At 35.6% G+C, this 25,032-nt stretch overlaps 1 protein-coding gene across 1 annotated transcript; it reads left to right on the plus strand.

Annotated features, from left to right (window-relative positions):
• The first annotated feature begins 23,624 nt into the window (after positions 1–23,624).
• On the plus strand, positions 23,625–24,772 carry LOC122306991 (MLP-like protein 423). Its single transcript, XM_043119582.1, has 2 exons — positions 23,625–23,823; positions 24,283–24,772. Exons 1-2 carry the CDS (start codon positions 23,652–23,654, stop codon positions 24,564–24,566), a joined length of 456 nt encoding a protein of 151 aa, XP_042975516.1. The 5' UTR covers positions 23,625–23,651; the 3' UTR covers positions 24,567–24,772.
• The last annotated feature ends 260 nt before the right edge of the window (positions 24,773–25,032 follow it).

The following is a 25,032-nucleotide window of genomic DNA, read 5'->3' on the forward strand; positions in this document are numbered from 1 at the left end:
GGAGTGTTTTTAATTTAATTAATATATTGGTTCTTTTATTTTAAATTATTTTATTTTAACTAGTTTTATTTTATTTGATGTAGTGTTTAATTTATTTTAGTCGTTTTATGTTTTTAAAATCGTTTTCGGCGAATCAATTTTTGGTTTCCGGAGTGAGAATTGGACCTCATTTCTTTTTCCTCATCTTTTCTTTTTCTTTTCTCTTTTTTTTTTTTCTTTTTCTTTTTCCTTTTCTTTCTTTTTCTTTCTTTTCTTCTTCTTTCTTCTTCCTTCCCTTCCTGCGTGCTCGAGCTGCTCCCTTTCTCCTTCTCGTCGCTGACCTGTTGACCTACCCAGACCGCCGACATCCGGCCGGCGTGGCCAACACCACCCCCACCAAAATATTCCCCTCCGGCCGATGATCACCCCCACCGAATCCCAGCCCCATCTGAGCCACCGTTAGCCCCGTACGCCCCATCTAAGCCGCATGACTTTTTGCCGATTCCAGCATCGTCGCTCCACCTCCGGCCACCACCTCTTTATAGCTTCTTCCCCTACCTCTTGCTGACCTAACCCACCCATTTCTGGCCTCGATCCATTGCCGGAGCAGCTCCCACGAGCTCAACTCCTTTCAACCCCTTTTTGGCCTTCCACCATCGTTTCCACCGCCACCCACGGCCAAAGCTCACTTTCTTTAGCTTCATAAACATCTCTAGACCATTCCCTATCAATTTCATGTCTTGGTTTGTCCCCGTTCGAAAGTGGGTAATTTACTACCCACGGCCACAGTGTAAAATACACTGTTACGTTGCTTTTCCTCCGCCGTTTGCAACGCCGCGAGCTTTCAAAAAATACCGTATAACGCTGTAAGTATTTTTCAAACTCTAATTTTAGATTCAAATATATTTTGCTCTTACAATAATTATTTATCTGCTAGTTGGTTGATTCTGGACTGAGTCCGAGGAGTTCGGGGGTCGGATGGATTGAGGACAGAGTTGATTGATTTGGTTGTTTTGTGATTGGTTGGTTAGTTGGTTCCTTGAGTTGTGCATTTCACTGTGCATTCTCGTGCATTTTATTTAATTGAGAAAATCATGTTTTGTTGGCGTAAATGGATTTTTGGGTGCGTGTGTATCACGACCCCAAGCCGGGATGGGGTATTATCTCGGTGGAGCTCCTCTGGTCACTCGGGAGTGGATAATACTGAGTGACATCCCCTGGGTTGTCACAGGGCGACGACTGAATCGCACGATACGGTAACGTTGTCGTGTCGACTCCGTGGTCCCTAGAGTGGCAGGGACTAGAGGATGGCCTGGCCAAGGACGTGCTGGGCACGAGTACTGGGCATCACTCGTTTAGGTGTCACACGCGTAGACGTTACCTGCGGTGTGGCATAGAGCCAAAGTGTGCAGATGATCCCTAGGGGAGATCATGGTGCATGCAACAACTGGATCGGTTTTATGGTTTTGGTTACGGGCCATTTTCTGGGAAAATGGTGAGGTTTGGTTTGAGGCTATGTGATCCATTTTCTGAGAAAATGATGGTTTCTGTTTGGGCCATTATCTAGGATAATGGCAAGGACTAGTTTTAATGGTTGTGTTTCTGGGCCAAATGGGATTTTGGCGTGCGTGGAAAAATGTAGTTTTTTTTTTATGGGACATGTGCATTGCGTTCTTTTATACATTTTGTTTGAATTAATATGTTTTTATCTAGTGGCGTTTGGATCTTACTTACCCGCGGCACCATTTTTTGTACCGTAGATTTTGGTGCAGAGTTCGAGGAGGAGGAGGAGGCTGAGCCCGAGGATGCGGCTCCGCCGGAGTTCTGAGTTGGAGTTATGCTTTATAGTTGGCTTTGAAACTATATTTGTATCTTGTAATATTTTATTATGTATGTTTTGAACAGTTTTATATTAAACTAAGAAAAATTCTGGTACTTAGTTATGAGACTTTCGTTATTCGCTGCGTGTTTCTTTTTGCACATTTGTTGCTTATATACACACTTGGGACTCGTCGATAGGGTGGTGACCAGTGTTGTCATCATCCCGACGCCTCATTCTCCATGTGTTCGTACGTGGGATTTGGGGGCGTCACAGAATGAAAGCTTTGAATGAATGTTGTATACTCTTGATGTTGTAAATATGAAGCTCTCAAATGATCTATTTACAGGCATATAAGACTTCATATTCAAATTTAAAAGGATTTACATGTCAAAGACAATATCATTCACTTTTTCAAAAAATTCAAATAAAAGGTTCTTCTTTTTCAATTGTCAAAGACGACATCATTCATTTTTCAAATACTTCAAACCTAATCTTTTACTTTTAACATATGACAAAATGAGCACACTTTACTTTTCAAAAAAAAATTCAAATCTAATATTTTACTTTTTGTATATGACAAATGGAGCACACTTTACTTTTCAAAATTTTCAAACAAAATCATCTACCTTTTGCATAAGTCAAAAAAAGTATCAATTACTTTTGAAAATATTCAAATAAAATATGCATATGTGAAAGATGACAATCAATAATCTTTAATATTTTCAAAGTTCAACCCTTTAATCAAGGTATGCACATGTGAAAGATGACAATCAATCATCTTTCAAAATTTTCAAATTTAATTTTTAAAATATTCATGCACATGTGGAAAATGTATTTTAATGCTTTATGATAAAATATTAATTTTGAGCCTTAATCCTAATTTCGAATTTTTAAGAGATTTACAACATTACTCTATGACTTTAATGTGAACTTGTTCCCTTCTTGCTCATGCTTGTTTCCTTGATGTGCTTGACTCCATTGTATAGACAACTTGAGTTTGAGACTTCTTTATTCTTTGAATTCATTTGTTATCATCAAAATCCTTTTGTAGATATATAATTACACAAAGCTTGAAACCTTGGGTTCAACAATCTCCCCCTTTTTGATGATGACAAATACTTGATAGAACCTGAAGCCTGTATTAATACTTAAGCTCCCCGTGAAAATGTGCGTTAGTTTTTCAAGTAAAATTATAAATATAATTCCAAGCATATATAACAAGTTTAGCAATTCAAACAATGTTAATGTTCTAATCTAATTCTTCTCCCCCTTTTGGCATCATTAAAAAGGATCCGTAGCAAGTAAATGGATTAAAGAAAACAATGCGTTAGTAGAAACTGTAGATAGTTGAAAAAATGGATCCGTCTGTGACTCGACAAGTGTGGCTGGAGATTTGAAAAAATCGCCTGATATTGTTGACAAATGAGATTGAAGGCTTGAGTTTCTAAAAAAACGTCATTTTCACCGATCAGTAAAAAAAATCACATTGCTCTTTGACTTGGATGATAGCTTGTCTTGTTCTTTATGCTATCTCTATAAAATCAGTCTTAAAGTTCATCCAATCCACATCAAGTTTTCTTCTCATCTCTATAACTTATCTGCATTCATTCAACATTTTCGCTTTAAGCCTTCTATTCTTTTCTCAATGGCTCATTCTTCTAACATTTCTTTAGATCCATCCATGAGGCATTCTACATCTCAACCTCCTGTCCTTTCTGCAGTTGCCATTGGTGCCATGTTGTAGCAAGAAAATAATAAGTTGGCTAATAAGTCAGATTCCGATACTATCTATGACTTGGTGAGTCTTGGGACTCGCTACTCTTCCTCTAGTGTTGCTTTTTTCCACAGGCTACAAGTCAAAAATCATGAAGTTGAAAAGCTCAAAGAACAAATTGTTGTACTTCAATGAATTGTTCAAGAGTCTCACATAAGGGAAGGAATCATTCGGCAGAAGAATAAACAGTTGAAATCTTTATTAGATTCTTTATTCCGCTTGCCGGTTCCCATGGATAAGAATGACATGATATTGTATGAAGAGAATGAGCGTCTCAAACATGAGGCTAAGAATCTCAAATTTATGTAAAAGTATTTAAAAAATCTATCTCTATTTTTGTTGACTCTGGTCTATCTTTTAAAAGATATTCATAGCATGCATCATACCTATTTCTCTTCTGATCATACATAATTTATCTTCTGGTAAAGGTTTTGTGAAAATATCTGCTAACTGATCGTGTGTGTTTATGAACTCTAGTACTATATCGCCTTTCTGCACATGATCTCGAAGAAAATGATATCTTATTTCAATATGCTTAGTTCTAGAATGTTGTATTGGGTTCTTTGAAAGATTTATAGCACTTGTATTATCACATTTGATTGGAATGTGATTATACATGAGTTTAAAATCTTCAAGTTGTTGCTTCATGTAAAGAACTTGAGCACAACAACTACCTGCAGCAACATTCTGCCTCAGCAGTAGATAGTGCAACAGAATTTTATTTTTTACTAAACCAGGAAACTAGTGCATGACCTAAGAAATGACATGCTCCACTAGTGCTTTTTTGATCTGTTTTACAGGCAGAATAATCTGCATCTGTGTAGCTAATTAGATCAAAATATGTGTGCATAGGGTACCATAACCCTAGGTTAATTGTACCACTAAGATATATAAGAATGCGCTTAACTGCAATTAAATGTGATTCTTTTGGAGATGATTGAAAGCGTGCACATAAGCACACACTAAACATAATATCTGGTCTACTGGCTGTTAAATATAATAAGCTACCAATCTTACCTCGATATATCTTTGAGTCAACTGGCTTACCGGATTCATCTTTATCAAGTTTAGTTGATGGGCTCATTGGTGTTCCAATTTTCTTAACACCTTCCATCCCAAACTTCTTCAGTAATTCCTTAATATATTTTGATTGATTGATGAATGTCTCACTTTTTGCTTGCTTAATTTGCAATCTGAGAAAGAATGTAAGTTCTCCCATCATGCTCATCTCAAATTATTCCTGCATAGTCTTAGCAAAAACTTGACACATATTTTCATTAGTAGCACCGAATATTATATCATCAACATAAATCTGAATCAAAAGAATATCATCATTTTCATATTTAATGAAAAGAGTTGTGTGTATTTTTTCTCTTGAAAAACCATTTTCAATCAAGACACCACTGAGTCTCCCATACCAAGCTCTAGGAGCTTGTTTAAGTCCATATAATGCTTTTGTGAGTTTGAAAACATGATTTGGGGAAATATGATTTTCAAAACCTGGAGGTTGCTCAACATATACCTCTTCATTTATAAAACCATTTAAGAAAGCACTTTTAACATCCATTTGAAAAAGGTTGAAATCTTTATAACAAGCATATGCAAGTAGCATTCGAATAGCTTCTAATCTTACGACTGGTGCATATGTCTCATCATAATCGATTCCTTATTCTTGATTAAAACATTGGGCTACAAGTCGAGCCTTATTTCTAGTAATGACTCCAGACTCATCTTTCTTGTTTCTAAAAACTCATTTTGTTCCAATAATAGTATGATTTTTGGGTCTAGGAACAAGTGTCCAAACATCATTTCTTTCAAATTGATTCAACTCTTCTTGCATAGCTAGAATTCAAGATTCATCAAGCAGTGCGTCATCAATATTTTTGGGTTTAATCTGAGATAGAAAAGCAGTATGATTGCAAATATTTCTAAGAGATGATCGAGTACTTACACCTCGTGAAGGTTCTCCCAAAATTTGTTCCACTGGATGATCTTTCACAAATTTTCACTGTTTGGTTGCATCTTGTATTAAATTTTGATGATCTTTCCTGATGGTTCCATGTTGAACTTCTTCTATTGTATTCTCTTTGTTGAGATTGAAACTTTCCGTATTATTTATACCTCCTGTTTCTTCATCAATATATTTCTTGGAGAGTGAAGAATGAGATTCATCAAATACTACATGCATAGATTCTTCTACAGTCAAAGTCTTTTTATTGAATACTCTATAAGCTTTACTATTAGTAGAATACCCGAGAAAAATATCTTCATCAGATTTTGCATCAACTTGCCTAAATTATCCCTGTCATTCAAAATAAAATATTTGCATCCAAATACATGAAAGTAACTAATGTTGGGCTTTTTCTCATTCCAAAGCTCATAGGGGGTTTTATCTAATTTAGACCTTAGCATAACTCTATTTATAACATAACATGCAGTACTTACCGCTTTGGCCAAAAAATAACTAGGCAAGTTGTTCTCATCGAGCATTGTTCTTGCCATCTCTTGAAGAGATCTATTTTTCCTCTCTACTATCCCATTTTGTTGAGGAGTTCGAGGAGCAGAAAAATTATGTACAAAACCATTTTCATCACAAAATGTTTCAATATTTTTATTAACAAACTCTTTTCCTCAATCACTTCGGATACTTGAAATAGTATAGCCCTTTTCATTTTGAATTCTCTTGCATAACTTGGTAAAGACATTATGTGCCTCATTTTTATGAGCAAGAAAGATGACCCAAGTATATCTAGAGAAATTATCAACAATAACAAATGTATAATATTTTCCTCCTAGAATTGCAACTCTATTTGGTCCAAAAAGATCCATGTGTATCAGTTGCAATGGTCTAGTAGTGGAAATATGTTTCTTGGTTTTAAAAGAAGTTTTTGTTTGTTTACCAAATTGGCATGCATTACAAATTTTGTCTTTAAGAAAACTTGTTTCTGGTAAACCTCTGACAAGATCATTTTTTGAAAGTTTGGAAATAAGTTTGGAAATAAGTTCCATGTTGGCATGACCTAATCTTCTATGTCATAGCCAACTAGTTTCATTTTGAACTGAAAAGCAAATAGTATCTTGTGAGGTAATTTCTTCAAAATCGATTGTATAAACATTGTTGCTTCTAAAAGCAATAAAACAAATATTATAATCATGATCATTCAAAATAATGCACTTATCCATTTTGAAAGTAACTGTAAATCCTTTGTCACATAATTGACTTATATTCAAAAGATTATGTTTTAGACCTTCAAGAAGTAGAACATCTTCAATTATGAGACAAGATTCATTACCAATTTTACCTATTCCCATGATCTTTCCTTTCGAGTTGTCTCCAAATGTCATGTGTCCTTCTTCTTTAGATCTAAGATCAAAGAACTTAGTCTTGTCTCCTGTCATGTGTCTTGAACATCCACTATCTAAAAACCATTTGTTTTTGCTTGTGGATGACTTCATGTATACCTATAAAAACAATTAAAATGATTTTTTTTTGTACCCAAGTTCTTTGGGTTCTTTATTTATTAGTATTAGAATAAACAAGATTTTTAGGTACCCATATGGCCCTAATAGTCATTGTATGATTTCTTCTAATAGGACAAGCATGATAATTATGACCATTTCTATTATAGAAATTGCAAATAGTATGTGACATATATGAACCACTTAAATGATTATAATAATATCCTTTTTTGACAAAATTATTTTTATGAAAAGAATTTTGAATATTGGTCTTTGATGTAGAAGGATTATCAAAGAAATTTTTATAAGGTTTGTATTTTTGTTTTGGCATATATCCCAAACCTGGCTTGTCAAAAACACATCTTTGACTACCAAGAAGTTTTTCAAAATTTCTTTTTCTATTCGTAAAGTTTTCAACAATATTTTCTAAATCAGTTTTCTTTTTCTTTAACTCAAGATTTTCATCTTTCAAAACGATACTTTCTTTTCTTAAAATATCAATTTCGTTTGTTAAAGAAAAATTTTTCTTTTTCAAAACAATATACTTAATACCTAATTTTTCAAATTTCTCATATACCTCTTCTAAAACATTTTGCAATTCTTCATATGAAGGATTTTCAATATTATCAAGATTTGTTATCTCAATGTCATCTTTAGCCATAAGACAAAGATTTGCTGATTCTCCATTACTTGCTTCACTATCTGAGCTACTTGAATCATTATCCTATGTAGTTTTCATTGCTTTCTTACCTTTGTTTCGATCTTTCTTTAGCAGAGGACAATCTGGCTTGATATGACCAGGTTTATTACATTTATAACAAATTAAAGTGTCATTTTTACCTGAATCTTTCTTGGAAAACTTTTTGAAGGATTTCCTCGGAGGAGTTTTAGTTTTCTTTAAGAACCTCTGAATTCTTCTTGTTATCATCGCAACTTCTTCATCTTTGTCTTCATTTTCCTCATCTTCATCACTTTCACTTTCATGAGGAACAACTTTAAGTGCCAAGCTCTTCTTTGGCTTTCCTTATTCTTCTCCTCTTTTCAATGTGTACTCATGAGTGATAAGTGACCCGATGAGTTCATTCACTTCGAGCTTCTTGAGGTCTCTATCTTCAAGAATCGCTATCACTTTTGATTCCCAGTGTTTTGGTAGAGAGTTGAGAATTTTTCTTACTATCTCCACTTTGGAATAAACTTTGCCAAGAGTTATCAAGCTGTTTATGATGTTAGTAAAACGAGTGTGCATACTAAAAATAGATTCATCATCATTCATCTTAAACATTTCATATTTATGAGTAAGAATATAAATTTTTGATTCCTTGACTTGCGAAGTTCATTCTTAAGTAACTTCCAAGTTATCCTAAATTTCTTTTGCCGTAGCGCAAGTCATTATTCTATTAAACTCATTTCCATTGAGAGCATTAAATAATAAATTCATAGCAGTTAAATTCAAAGTATAAAGTCTATTATCTTCACCATCAAACTCTTCTTCTTCCTTTTTAACCTTTACTCCATCAACCACTTTTGTTGGAATATAAGGTCCATTTATAATGCGTTTCTAGATTTCTCGACCTTGAGCCTGAAGGAATATTCTCATTCTAACTTTCCAGAATGAGTAATTATCTCCAAAAAAGAGTGGAGGCCGACTGCTAGATTGGCCTTCATCAAATGAAGCTGCAATGTTAGTCATAAGATCTTAACTCAAAAGATAATTAATCTTATAATAGAGCTCCTAGCTCTGATATCAATTGTTGCCCAGATGACTAACACAAGAGGGGGGGGTGAATTGAGTTGTATTAAAAAAATAACAATTATAAATCAAATGTACAATATAAAATATAAAAAAATACGAAATAGTAATAAATATAAAGAGTAAAGGTAAGAGGGAAGCAAACTCAGTATGTTAACAAGGTTCGACCCCACTGCCTACGTCCTCGCCTCAAGCTACCCCTTGAGGATTCCTAAATTCACTATTCAACCTCCTTCAGGTGGAGATAGAAACCTATTACACCTTCGAACAACACCGCTACAAAGGATCTGTATAGAACACCCTCTACACTTGCAATCACCTTACACGTGGTGATTCAACTATTCCCTGTGTAGAATACTTTCTACACGCACAAGAGTTATACACACCCTTTTACTGATACAAGAGCTGATAGTGGGTAGGTTATCAGAAAACACTCCTCAACGAGTGGAGTAAAAACAATACAGTGCAAACTATATCTTTTAAAATGAACAAGAATTAAGGCTCAATGCTTAGAGAAGAGAGAATGAAAGCTTTGAATGAATGATGTATGCTCTTGGTGTTGTAAATGTGAAACTCTCAAATGATCTATTCAAATTTAAAACGATTCATATGTCAAAGACAATATCATTCACTTTTTCAAAATATTCAAATAAAAGGTTCTTCTTTTTCAATTGTCAAAGACAACATCATTTATTTTTCAAATACTTCAAACCTAATCTTTTACTTTTGACATATGACAAAATGAGCACACTTTACTTTTCAAAAACATTTAAACCTAATCTTTTACTTTTTGCATATGACAAAAGGAGCACACTTTACTTTTCAAAATTTTCAAATAAAATTATCTACCTTTTCCATAAGTAAAAAAAAACATCAATCACTTTTGAAAATATTCAAATAAAACATGCACATGTGAAAGGTGACAATCAATCATCTTTAATATTTTCAAAGTTCAACCCTTTAATCAAGGTATGCACATGTGAAAGATGACAATCAATCATCTTTCAAAATTTTCAAATTTAATTTTTAAAATATTCATGCACATGTGGAAAATGTATTTTAATGCTTTATGATAAAATATTAATTTTGAGCCTTAATCCTAATTTCAAATTTTTAAGAGATTTACAACATTATTCTATGACTTTAATGTGAACTAGTTCCCTTCTTGCTCATGCTTGTTTCCTTGATGTGCTTGATTCCATTGTGTAGACAACTTGAGCTTAAGACTTCTTTATTCTTTGAATTCATTTGTTATCAACAAAATCTATGTATAGATATATAATTACACAAAAATTGAAACCTTGGGTTCAACACTTTTCTTCTAATGCATCATGCAAATGTGTAAATGCCGAAAATCATGTAACCATGTGATACAACATTGAACATCTCATGTTATGGCTTGAAACTATTGGAACATTTGAATATTTAGTTCATAAATTCTAGACAATAGCATTCGAGACATACCAAAGTAGAAGAGCAATACTTTTAACCCAAATACATATGCATGGTTAAATCATTTGAGACTTGAAGAAAAACATGTTATAGCAAACAACTTGAACCAATATTTCTAAGCATACTTGAAAACATCATGAACAAGTAAACATAGCAAGAATATCATGCAAATTCGATTAAAAGGCATCATATAGCAAAAGATTATCATCAATCAACGAGTACATATGAGAACAAATAAGAATGCAAAGTTCGCGCGGCATATAAAAATATTATCCAAAGTAGGTTGAGAGTCTACTTAAGAATCCAAAGCAATGAAACATGATCAAGCAAGCTCTGAAAAGTGTTTATTCAAAATATTAGAAACAAGAAGACGTAATCTAAATCCAACGTGGGAGGTCATGCTAGGGCTTTTTTTTTTTTTGCTCATGGTGACACTACAAGTATTTGGCCTAGAGATCCTTGGTTAAGGGTGGTTGTGTTTTTCCCTCTTGACCTTGGCAAGGTCTTGGATGTGTGTGTGCATGGTGAGTTGCATGTCATGCATGGTGGCCGAGACTCCTTAGAAACGAGGTGGAAAAATCCATCTCTAGTTTTGGCCTCCCCCTTAAGAAAACCCGAATTTCCCTTTAAGAAATTCTCTCAAGAAAGGTTGAACACTTGGGTAGGATGGTGGTGGTCTTTCTTGGTCCCGAGACCCTAGTGACCCCATCACCCTAGTATATGTGTGTGTGTGTGTGTGTGTGACTAGTGAGTGGTGAGGGTTAGAGAGGTAGACTGCGACGTGGCTCCAAGTTTCTTCCTTGCTTGTGACTAAGATAAGAGAGAGTGGGAGATGGTGTTTGTTTGGAGAGAAAATGGAGAGAAAGTTGTCTTGGGTGTGTGGGAGGTGAAGAGATTGCAAAGCAATCACAAATGGCATCCAAAAGGCCTTCTAACCATCGGCCTTTATCCTTTTATATGCCCCTTTGGTTTCCTCTTACACTTCACCTTGGAAATGGTTGAAACTCATCCATGGACACCATGAGGCATGCCCTTCATCATTTGGCTGAATCCCTCACTTCTTCCTTCCATATCTTTGTTTTCCTTGGAAACTCAAATTTCTCTTGACAAGTGGTGTGTAAGACTTGAAACTGAAACCCTTATGCCTCTTCGAGTCCCTCCTTTGTGTCCTGGTTCAATAAACCTTTAGGGCTTAAGGGTCTTTTCACAAAAAACCCTAATCATCCTTTGGAAGAGTGGGCATGTGCATGCTAGCCACTTGTCAATGTCGTGTGTGTGTGTTGCTGACCACCTCTTTTTCCTACAAGACCTTTTCCTATTTTTCCCACTTGGAAATGCCGTGTGTGTGTGTGTTACTTGGAGTGGCGTGTGGTGCACATTTCCTAGGCATCATTTCCTCTTCCCCATGAATCTTTTTCTAGAATTCCTAAGTGAGTGAAATTTGGTGTGTGTGAGGGAGAATGGTGTGGTGGCCGAAACCTAGGGACTAGGTTTTTGTTAGCTAGGCATGAACCTCTCTTTCGGTTGAAACTCTAAGGCTTCTTGGAAACATGTGCTTAGGCCTCTTGACATCCCCTATGCACCACTTCCCTATAGAATCATTAGGGAACTCACATAGTCTTGACAAGTGGCAAGAAATGTGGGTGGTTGGTGAGTGGGTGCATTGGCCTAGAGTCTAGGGAAATGGATCATATCTTTCCCTGAGCATCTCATGATTGCTTTCCTTCTAGAACCCTTCTACATGCATGACAAGTGTAAAACATGTAGCCTTTGTCATGGTAGGCGTGCTAGGGATTTTGGATTACTGAAACCCTAAAGTCTCTCACCACTATTTCCCCTAATCTAGTCTAGGTTCATTATGCCTTGTGTGTGACATGTGGCCAAACCTTTAGTGTGTTGGGCGTGTGCCCCTAATTCCCTTAGGGTTTTGGGCTTTAGCTTAGTGGACTAGTCAAATTCCTAAGGCCTTACTAGGCTTATCTTATGGGCTTAGATGCTTAATGCATTAGAACTAGGTAGGGTCCAAGGTTTCTAAGTACTCTATACCTCTTGCATGGTCCAAAAACTAAACATAAATTGGTGATGAAAAGCAGACGAAGACTTGGCTAAGTTCGGGTTGTCACACTGTGTAAAACTATCCAGATCCTCCTAGATGATAGTAATGCATCCCTCAATCTCTTGTAGTCAAACCATGATGAGCGCAATGATCCTCTCCGCAATCCTCTCCATGTCATGGATCAAAAGTGTGCAATACTCCTTGAGCAGGAATTGCATCTCCGTGGTAGTAGCCCTTGCAGCCCGTCTATCAACACTAACATCAGTAGAAGCTAGATCACGCTCTGTACCACTATCTTATGCCTTTGGAACATTAATACGAGCCTTCCTCAAGTGGCCCTCACTCTTTCTAAAGGTGATCTTGTTAAGGGGTCCGATTTGTGGTTGCCTCCACTTTGTCATTAGCACATTAACCCCCATTAGACTAGGATGTTAGAGATCATCAATGCATACGGTAGACTACCTACACTCGAATACCATGACTCAAATCAGATTTGGATGAGGAAGTATAAAGGTAGATCAGTTGGCTCTCCTTGTACTATCCATAACATAAATCGTGCTCGTTCAATGCTAAAGTCAGTCTTGTGTTTCCTCGGATCAATATTATAAGAGACAATCAAATTCAGCATTCGAAAAAATGTAATACAATCAACCTGTTTGATCAACTTGTTGCCATCATATAGAGGAGCCTAATCATCATGCATCTACTAACGAATATCATTGTGTGTGGGATTGTCATTTAATGGAGCCTCATCCTCGATGGCATCTTCACCATCTGTTCCTGCAGCCGATTGTTGTGCAGGGTATGCACCAAACTCACAGAGGATCCCAAGAAAATAAGCAATAATGTCTGCTGAGAAAGTAACACTCACTCCCTGAATAATGAACAAGAAGGACTCCTTATTAGCCTCCATCTGATCCATGGACCGATAAAACTCACTCACCATGTTAGGATAGGTCACCCCCCCTTTTGTTGACAAATCGGGCCCCATTCTCTATCGCTGATAATAGAAAACAGGCTCCACCCATCCAAGACAAAATTGTGGAAGTCTTGTATAATGATCTCTCGGCCTCCTCATCTCACTAGCTTCACTGCTATGTTGGCCCTTTCTCCCACATTTTCTTCCAATGTACACCATTAGTTTACTACTTATAAAACAAATGCACAATGAATATAAATAAAATGAAAATTTATAATTATATTATATACTATGACGTTTGAATAGAAACAACTCCATTCAAACTTGAACTATGTTGTTTGAACTACCAAGTATTTAATTCAAATGCTAAATAACACCGTTCAAACAATATCGATCCATGTTTGAATGGTTTATACCCATTCGAACAAAATTGGGACCTGTTTGAATGGTTACTATGGATTTGAATGGATAAATATGCAATTCAAACAATATAAATTCTATGGCCATCGAACAACATAAATTTTTTTTTTGAACAAAAATCAAAATAGAGCATAAATGGTAGAAAATTATGTTTTATGGGACATCATTGATATTTACCCCATGATCATAGATGGCGCTCAAATAGAGCGATGTTTGATGGAAAGGTTGAGTGAAGGTCATCACTGCCAGAGTTGTCTGGGCTAGATATTATCATGCAGTTGATGGATATTTTAGAAAATAGATTTAGCAAGGATGCAAAAGCTTGAAATAGGAAATGACAAGCATTGAAGTTGAATTGAACAAAAAAAAAGCATATTCTTTGAGTTACCATATTGGTCTACCTTGACATTGTACCATAGTCTAGATATTATGCACATTGAGAAAAATATATGTGAAAATATGCTTGCACTTTGATGTCAATAGAAGGAAAGACGAAATATATAACTAACTCTCGTAAAGATTTAAACGAGTTGGGGATAAGGAAGGAGTTGCATTTACAAGATAATGGGACATCATCCTATATGCCCCTTGGGTGGTATACATTGTCAAATGATGAGAGAAAAAAATTATGTGAGTGGCTTATGGCAATCAACTGACCTGATGGCTATGATTCAAACATGTCAAGAAGTGTGAGAACCCATGATTGGAAGATAACTGGTTTTAAAAGTCACGATTGTCATATATTTTTGTAGTGTTTGTTGCTAGTTGGGGTGTGTGGAAAGCTTACTCAAGATATTCATGTAGCTCTGACAGAATTATGAGGATTTTTCAAGAACATTTGTATTAGAATGTTAAAGGTTGATGCATTAGTAAAGATGAAGCTAACACTACAGTGATATTGTGCAAATTGAAGAGTTTGTATCCACCATCATTCTTTGATGTAATGGTTCACTTGGTTGTGCACTTGCGTTATGACGTTTTAGTTGCTGGCCTGGTCCAATATAGATGGATGTATCCAATTGAACGGTTTTTGGGAAGACTTAAGCGATCCATGGGGAATAAGGCGTGTTCGGAAGGTACGATTGCAGAGTTATATATTGATAATTAATGGCATACATTTTGTTCTATATATTTTAGTGGGGTTGATACCAGATTCACGCGACCAGTCTGAAATTATGAAGGTGGACATTTGTGAGTTAATTAAGCATTCTTCGTATTTTCTCAAACCATACGTCCCATAGGTGCATAAAAGGATTATGACCTATGTGGATGAGAGTTTGATAAAGCCCAATGGTACATATTGAACAACTGCGCAGAGATTGACAACTACTTGAGGTTAGTGATCTATGCGTATAAAAATAAATTAAAAGTCCTAAAATATAATATAACTTATATGAATTAATTGTTAACTTTGAACATATGGAGTGAACATATTCAATTACTTCGAATGGATGTTGTAACTGACGTAGAAAAGAATTAGAAGAAGATTTTGCCTCATGGTTTGAACAAATGGTAATAATGAATAATGTCCTACTATCTACAAATTTCATAGCACTAAAATAGATTTTTTCCTATATATTACTGATAGAATTGGAATAAAATTTATTGATATAGGTTGTATTGAAATATGATGATAATTCAGAAGAAATATCAAGTGAATTGTATGCTTTGGCAAGTAGTCCGTCCAAGCCGGCCATTCAATACTCAACATGTTTGGTGCGTAGATATAGATTTCACATGGCTAACAGAGAACGATATAGAAAAAATCAAAATAGTGGGGTCGTAGTTGAAGGAAGCCATGGGAAGAGAATATTGACTTCTACGGAGTTGTTGAAGATATCACTGAGTTAAAATAAGTGGGGTGACATATGGTTTATTCATTTCAATCTAATTGGTGGGATGTCTCAAATCCTAGGTTAGGAGTGCATAATGATGAATATTTTGTGAGTGTCAATACATCTCGCATATAGTACAAGGATGATCCTTTTCTTCTTGTTTACCAAGCAAATCAAGTTTTTTATTTAGATGATTTGGAGTATAGAAATCCATGGCGAGTAGTACATAAGTTTTCACCAAGAAATATATATTATTGCAGCCTAGAGGTAGATGGACAACATCAAGAATTTGATAGTCCAACAAATAAAGAAGCATATCAAGAAAACGAATCAGGCATCAATTTATTTGTTGATCTTAGCCAATATGATATGGTTTCACTACGTAGAGAAGATATTAAACTAGAAGTAATTGAGGGCGCCTTGTCAGAAGAGCACGAGTCAATTGAAGTGTCTAGTTAGGATGAGGGTTATTGGTCCAAAAATACTGATAGTGAATGATAGTTATTTCTATATAAGTATAGTTGTTGTAAAAATAATAACATTTTTGTGAATAATAATTTATTATAGTTTAAAACGGATATGCCTCCCAAATGCAAAGCAACTCATGTGCCATCTCTATCCATTACCGACTCCCCAATTGGCTAGCATGCCACGAATTATGGGCCAACATCACCAGACCTAGAATAAGGTATGTTAAATAAAAGTTGATTTTATGTGATTATTTAAGTAATAGTGTTTTAAAAATAAAATAATTTTTTTGATATTATGTGCTTTAATTATTGCATAGATGTTGCAAGTCATCACCGGGGTGGAGGTGCTACTAGAGCTATATGCATAGAGAAAGTAAGGAAAATAGAAAAAAAAAATTAAAGTTGATATTCTTGATGATCACACCGATAGCTCTAGAGATTTGGCAGCTTGGCTTGTTTCCTATGTTGGTACCCTTACCTACACATATGCACCGATAGCTACATCCTCCTAAGCTAAAATTTTCCAAGATGTGAAAAATCACATAAAAAATCATTGCCTGATAATACGTTACTTAGAAAACAATTAAGTATAACTTTTTACTTAATTTATAATTAGTTTGTATTTGGACTAATCGTTTATAATTTTTTTAAGGATGAGTTTGATCTTAATTTTGGCAAATGAGAGGATCAACTAACGGTTGATGAGCTGATGTCTAATGGCTAATGCATTCGAAAGGTACAAAGGTAGATGTCATGCACATTATCAAAAGTTTAGTAGTGTAATAGAGGCACGTCAAAATCCATTTCAAGACATGTCACCAACGAATGTGAGAAGTTTTGTAATATGTTTGAAGATCCCACATATCATGTAATTTCGCTACTATCTTTCTTTATGGTATATGTTAGATACATTAAACAAATATAGTGATAATGTTGTTTTTTTTGTAACAACAGAGTACTGTCAACAAAGCAAATTGAGCAAATTTAACGATACACCATTATGTGAGCTCTAAATCTTTTTATTGATTATCAAAAAACTTGGTAATGTTATACTAGTCTTTGTTAAATATTAACATATCAACATTTAAGATGGAAGTTATAATATAGATTTTCCTTTTGTAGGAACAAGATAGTCTTAAGTGTATGCTAAATCACATACAAATCGTGATGGTGTTTGGACCAATCGAAAAGCAGAAGCAAATTATGTAAGTTTAGTTTTTTTATTTGTATTTTCTAATAATATTCTTGTTATTTAGACTATCTCTAATGATTTTTTTATAAGACAAGATGGTATCACTTCTGGAAAATGCTACGGCTTCATCTAATCAATCATCTATGAACAATGTTTAGATCTTTTCTAAGGTTCTTGGACCACGTTCTTGGACCGCATTCTGGATATTTGAGGGGTTTAGGACATTGCATGAATCCTTCGTCAACATTATCCTCTTCTCAAGTCAAATCGAATAATAATTGTCGGGAATTAGAGGAAGCAAGGCTCGAGATCAAACATTTGAGGTCTAAGCAACGAGAGTTGCAGACTCAATTAGATCAGGCAACAGATATAGAGGTGAGATTACAACAGAAGAAGTTGGAGATTCGATCCCAAAAAATCTTCGAACAATGATAATTAATGATGTCCAAAAACTCTATACCACCACCTTCCTAGAACTTATTTTCTTTAGTTGTCTTTAGACTTATTTTGACTTTATGCAACATTTGAACAATTGTAATGTTTGAATTACAATATTTAATATTAGTTTCTTATTTTGAATTTACAGCTTACTGTATCATGAGTATCGTTCGAATGTAAAATGCCTAGTTCAAATAGTAATTTATAATTTATTACCCTTTGAACACATTTTAGCTTCTGTTTGAATGACCAATCAAAACCATTCAAATGAATTGAGAATCATCAATTCTGTTCGAATACATTAATTGTTTGTTTGAACAGATTGCATGTTTGAACATTAAAACAAATAATAATTTGTTCAAACACATTTGTCATCATTCGAATGTACCATACAATGTTCAAACAAAAAATATCTAACCAGTCATTCGAATGGAAGTTTTCAATCTGAATGTATATAAATCGTGTTTGATTAGGTTCTTTTTATTCAAACATAAATATATATGTTCGAACACAAATAAACTATTTGAAAACTTGCTCTATTCGAATAGGATCAAATAAATTTGCATTGTTAGAATCAAATTTCGATAGAGTTCAAATAGATACCCTGATCAAACATTACATGTTCCATTTGAACTATTTTTTGGGACAAGAATGTTTCATCCCAAAATAATATTCTCGTTTGAACACTTTTGATTGGTTCTGCTAGATTTAATTTCATTCCTAAAAGTATTTTTTGGGATGAAATTCAAATTTCATCTCTAAAAACTTTTTAAGACAGATCTTTTGGAATGAAATAGAGATGAAAATTTTTCTTCTCTAACTCTATTTTGAGATGAAAATGACATTTTTTTTAGACCGAATTCTTCATCCTAAAAAAAAAAAAATGCTTTCTCTTGTAGTGGCTGTACAAAGCGTACGTTTGGAAGTATTTTATTCTCGCCGAACTCTTGAGTCGCTTGGCTTTCTTGCTTGTAAGTGGTTTGAAAATTTTGAAAAATTTGAAGGGGTTTAGAAAGGAGAAATCTATTGTGAGGCTTGAGCGGCGGACTCGCTCAAAAAAATTTATATAATTTTGATGCATATTCTTACTTGGAATATTAGAGGAATTCTTTCGTCGAAAAGTAGGCTTCGGCGTATTTTGAATAAAAGTCGCCCTTTAGTGGTGGCCATTTTAGAACCTTTTGTACAGGCAAATAAATGTAGTAGATAGGGATGATGGGTGAAGCTGTAGTCTTTTATTAATAATGCAGGGGTTAGAGGCAAAATTTGGATTTTTTGGGAGGATGATTTGAATTTGAACTCATGGTAATGTCGGATCAAGCAATTAGTGGATGGTTTGTCAAAGGAAACTATCGAATTCTAGTTATGATTGTTTATGCGAGCTGTTTTAGGGCTAAAAGATTGGAGCTTTGGGATTTTTTGAGAGAGCAAAACTCTGGTGACAGTCCTTGGTTTGTTGGGGCAGATTTTAATATTATTCGGTGTGATAATGAAAAGGTGCATGGGAGGTCTTTTACAGGCCTCTCGTGTGAAAAGTAATGGTAATAAATTATCATGGTGTAATGGAAGGTTAGGAGGTAGAAGAATATGGGAAAGATTGGATCATGTGCTAGTTAACTTGCAATTTTTGAATTTATTTGGTGATATACAGATGTCCTATTTGCCGCGGTCTTCATCCAATCACGCACCGATGTTGGTACAGATTAATTGAGATCGGAAGAGTAGTGTTCGTCCATTTAGATTCCTTCGTATATGGGGTTCACATGACGGATTTATTCCTCTTGTGCAGGAAGTGTGGAATTCTAGTATTAATGGATGTGCTAGTATTACGAATAAGCAAGAAACTAAAATTGCTTAAAGGTGCTCTACGGAAGTGGAATAAAGAAACATTTGGTTGAGTAGAGGATGAACTCAAAAAGCTGGAAGATCGAATTGTCGAACTGGAAATTGATGTTACGAATAATTACTCAGGGCAAGTTGAAAATGATTTGTTAAAGTGTAAGCATGAGCATATTCAATGGGTTCATAGGGAGGAGAAGTTGGCGTGCCAAAAATCCAGAGTTAAATGGATGGCAGGGGTTGATTCTAATACTAAATTCTTTCAAGCTGCTATGCGGTTAAAGAAGAAAAGTAAGAAAATTGAGAATATGAGGTTGGTAGACGGTACCTTGCTAGCGTCTTTGGAAGCAGTACATGAGGGGGCGGTACAGTTCTTCCAGGATCTACTTACGATGTCAAGGGTAAGGTGTGAATCGGCTGATTTGGAATTAGTTGAGTAGATTGTTTCCGAGTCTGAAAATGAGAGGTTATGTGCTGAACCTTCTTTAAAGGAGGTGAAGGAAGCTTTATGGTCGATACCAGTAGACAGCAGCCGGGGTCTAGATGGTTTTGCTGCAAGTTTTTTCATGATGGCATGGGATATTGTTAAAAATGATTTGTTAGAAATGGATTCTGATGTTTTTGCAGGACAACCATTTTCCACTTTATTTGGTGCTACAAATTTAGTACTGATTCTGAAAGTAGATGAACCTTTGGGATTTAGCCAATTTCGGCCTATCAGTCTTTGCTCAGTGGTGTACAAAATTTTGTCTAAGATTATGGTTTTTCGAATGGCCCCAATTCTGGATAAAATCATCTCCCCTGAGCAAGCTGCGTTCATTCGGGGAAGGAGTAATTTTGATAATATGTCGATTGCTCAGGAATTAGCCCAAGGTATTAACAGGAAAGTGAGAGGTGGAAATGTGATGCTGAAAATTGACATGGCAAAAGCTTATGATCGGGTGAATTGGAGATTTCTATTGATGGTACTTCGGAGGTTGGGTTTTTCGGAAAAATGGTGTAGTATTGTTTTTAATGCTATTTCATCCCCTTTCTATTCAGTGATGCTTAATGGTTGCAGGAAAGGTTTCTTCAAGGCTTTGCGCGGTCTTCGACAAGGTGATCCCCTTTCACCTTATTTATTCATTTTATCGGAAGAGATCCTTTCGCGAATGCTGAAAAAAGAGTTCCGACTGGGATGGGTTAAACCTTTTCATTCTAGTGGAGGTTATGTGATTTCCCATTTGTTATATGCGGATGATGTACTAATTTTTGCCAACGGAGGAAGGTCATCTATGCGTAATATTATGGAGGTTTTGAGGAGATATGAATTGATGTCGGGCCAATTAATTAATTCAAGTAAGTCATCTATATTTTTCTCTTCTTTTATTTCAGCTGAAAGAAATTTCTGGTTTCATGGAAGGAAATTGGTCGTGCACCTACTTGGTGGTGCCTCTATATGTGGGGCGCATTAAAAATAATATGTTTGATCCGTTTTTGGCTAGAGTTCAGAAGAAAGTAGTTGGATGGACGAGTAAAATCTTATCATTTGGGGGAAAAATTGTACTCATCAAACATGTGCTCAATAGTATGCCTATTCATATGTTATCGGTGTTGAATATTCAAAAAAGGGTTATTTCGGGGCTTAAAAAGATTTTTTCAAATTTTCTGTGGGGACACTCGGTAGAAAAGAAGAAGAGAAAATGGATTGCGTGGAAACAAATTTGCTTACTGGTGGAGGAGGGAGGTCTTGGTATTCGGGCATTTCATGAGGTCCAAGAATCTTTCCTTTTGAAGTTTGCTTGGAAATTCATTAAAGGAGGTATGATGTGGTTAGATTTTTTTGCTTCAAAATATGTTGGAAATGATCATGTGTTTTCAGCTATGCAGAAACATAGAGGATCGAGATTTTGGAAGGGAATTATTGATCTTATGCTAAAAGTGCTGAATAATTCGAAGTGGTTAATTTGGGAAGGAAATGTTAATTTTTGGATGGATAATTGGTTAGGAGATGGTCCTTTAAAAGATTCTATGCCTATGATTGAGAATGAGAATCTGAAAGTTAAAGAGGTGGTTGATGAAACGGGGCCTATATTGAGTCGATTACAAGCGTTGGTTAATGACGCAATTCTTGCTAAAATTGTTTCTTTAGGCATGCAGATTAGACAAGGGAATGACATATGTGTATGGCAGCAGTCAACAAATGGGGAATTCTCCATAAAGTCTGCATGGCAGTTAATTAGAAACTGGGGTGAAGTGTGTACTTGGAAAAAATGGCTCTGGAAAGACTGGATCCCTAAGAAGATGTCCTTTTTTGTTTGGAGAGCTAAGAGGATAGCTATCCTGATTGATGATGTTATTCAGCATCTAGGAATTCCTATAGTATCAAAGTGTGAGTGCTATTCTCAGGCCAAGGTTGAATCTTTCAATCATTTATTATGCGATGGGGAAGGGTCTAAATTGGTCTAGAAGTTTTTTGCTGATGCATATCAGATGTTGGGAAGGAATGATGTATTGCTGGTGGAATAAAGCTTCTATGTACACTCAGGTTTGCAGGATTCGGGGGTCTCTTCCTAGAGTCATTTCTTGGGCGATATGGAGGGCGAGACGTGAGGCAAGAATGGAAGGTACAAAATTTATGCCTGATAATATTATTCGTTCAATTAAAGTATGGGTTAGAGATATGGCTTACAAAATGAAAAATTTCCAGTGGATGGGTGGAGAGGATAGAGAGGTAATGGAGTGGCTTGCATGCCCACTGATTCCTATTTCTTCAAAGCCTATTAAATTAATTGCATGGAGTCCTTTGAATAGAGGAAGAATACAGCTCAATGTGGATGGTGGTTCTTGCAGAAATCTGGGAGCGGCTGGGGGAGGGGGTATTCTTTGAGACTATAAGGGAGATGTCATTGGGGGGTTTGCGCATACATATGGGCATGCCACCAATACCATTGCTGATGGTCTTCGGTTATGTCGAGAATTAAATATACGGGATGTGTTGGTAGAATTGGATTCTGTAGTTATTGTTGGTTGGTTAGCTTCCGGGATATGTAAGTATTGGTTTCTTTGGGATTTTTGGGAAGAAGTGCAAATCATGGTAAGGAGCTCAATGTTCATTTTCGACATATTTATAGAGAAGCTAATATGGTAGCAGATTTTTTGGCAAAGCAGGGAGCGAAAGGCTTGACATCAGATTTTAATGATGCATCTGCCATTCATGGGCAGATTTGGGGTCTTATACGTTTAGATAAAATAGGTTTGCCTTATTTGAGAAGGTGAATTGTGATGATTTTTTTGTTTTTTTGGATCGAAAGGATGGGATGTAATTTTGTTTCTTTAGATTGTTTCTATGGTATTCCTCTGCCATACGTGCATGAGGGCTTTTTAATAAATTATGGGACGGGGTCTCTCATGGACAAGAGACCTTAGTCTAACCAATCAAGACGGGAAAAGGTTTAGATTGTTTCAAGATTAGTCTAACCAATAAAAATCACAATCAAGACCAAAATGAATGTGCTTTTATGAAAATTATGCAAGACCAAAAGCACGTCGTACAATTATCAAAATCTAAAACTAATTAAGAAAATCTACTTTGGGTACTAAGCTACCACTCACATATATAAAAGTAATGACTACGATCATTTATTATACTCATAAAAATGGACTAATGTTTTCTTATTAGAATATGCAAATTAGACAATTATTGGATTTAATGCCACCTAAGAAAACTGCATCCTAGCCTCTATTGTGTGCATCTATCCAAACTTGACCCCTTAATTTGAGCAGGCAATCATGGGAGTTTTTGATTCATTGATGTGGTGCATAAAAGTCGCTCCAAATTCAAAGCCGCACCATCAATAATAGCTTATGCAAAATTGCATTACTATTAGCATCGTACGTAAATTTGTGGAATATCATGGCCTCTTGAACTAATTGTTCTTAATTATTTACGTACGTACGTACGAGGATAAGCTAGCATCTACTTAATTTCGAAATAACAAATAACTTAATTTCAGTTGAATTCTTCCTCAACCGTGATTTATAGGTATGATTGAAAGGATTTATAGGCACCAACTCCTAGACCTTTTCTAGAAGAAAGAAAACAAAAACCAAATAAAAACAGACACAGATGAGATAGAGATAGTACGTGGCTTGATTGCATTTTCCTTCGATGAAAGAAATGTCCACCTGGTGAGAGCATCTCTTTCCCCGTGTCCTTGTATATAAAGTCCCCATTCTCATCCTGAAACATACCGGAGAGAGAGAGATGAGGAGCATGAAAGGGGAAGTGGTGCTCAATGTTCCTGCCGAGAAGGCTTGGGAAATGTACAGAGACAACGAAATTATTAGTAAAATAAATCCGGAAATGCTTGCCCAAGCTGAATACATCAAAGGAGATGGCAGCCCCGGGAGTCTTAGGCGTTTCAAGCTCGGCCCTGGTAGTATCTTTTACGCTCAAAGCTCGAGTATCTGCTAGTAGCTCCCTTTATTCTATATATATATATATATATGTACATGCACTTCCTTTTTGGCATGATTGATATCTCGTTCCAGCTCAATTTAAGTGGTAGAGATAATAAATCTTCCAGTCTTTCAGCAAACATCAACAATTCTGTACATATAGGTAAAAACAATTTTAAAAAAAATACTTGACCAAGTTGAGGATGGATGGCCAAACTCTCAGTGTCATCAAAAGCTCCCCAGAATGACAGTTTCTAACTTGAGTTCAAGTCCTAGATTCCATCGACCTTATTTCTTAAACCGTTCTAGCCAAAAAAGAAAACGAAAAAAGAACAAAACCCATTGCATTCATGACAATATTAGTGGCATAATTTTGGGTTTTGAGATTCCAGAAGGAATTTAATAACTAACCACGCAAAATGTGCTGTAATTTTCAGGCGTCAGCAAATACGTGAAAGAATCGACTCAGAAGATAGAGAAGGTGGAGAAAGGGAAGTCGGTAACATATAGTGTAATTGGAGGCGATCTAAATAGGATGTATGAACCATATAAGGTTACCTTCTCATTTATACCAGTTCAAGGAAAAGAGAAGGAGATGTGCGTGGCTGAGTGGAGGGCTGAGTTTGAGGCATTGACGCCGGCAACGCCTCCACCAGAACAGGCGAGGGATGCAGCTCTGGGTTTCCTCAAGTGGTTTGACAAGTTTGAGCTAAGCTTCTAGATAGCCACCTTAAATAAATGAGCCATGTTTAATTATGACATGTACTCATGTGATACATTTTGTTTTACATTACAACTCGGATTATATAGATTTCTTAATAATCAAAAGCTATATATGTTAAGTACAGTCCATGCATGTGGGCGGTACTCGATGATGTGGGACGCCATGATTGGTTATGTATGCCAGCTGATAACAGTTTCATCATACGTGTAATCATTTTTGGAGAAGCTGACATCCCAAAATAAACAGAGTTGTATGTATGGGCTTTCTGTAAAATAAAAAATAAAAAAAATAAGAAAAAAAGAAAAAAGAAAAATAGAAATTATTATTGTAGCCGATTAGTGGTAGTGAAAGGATTAGCTATTGACTGTTTAGACTTTTGGTTTCTCTAGACAACCGTTTGTTACTTCATTTAAGATGATTCACTTTATCTATTAAGTATAGGCAATTGTCCTTAAATAAATAA

This window comes from Carya illinoinensis, chromosome 4 (assembly GCF_018687715.1).
Source record: "Carya illinoinensis cultivar Pawnee chromosome 4, C.illinoinensisPawnee_v1, whole genome shotgun sequence".
NCBI lineage: Eukaryota > Viridiplantae > Streptophyta > Magnoliopsida > Fagales > Juglandaceae > Carya > Carya illinoinensis.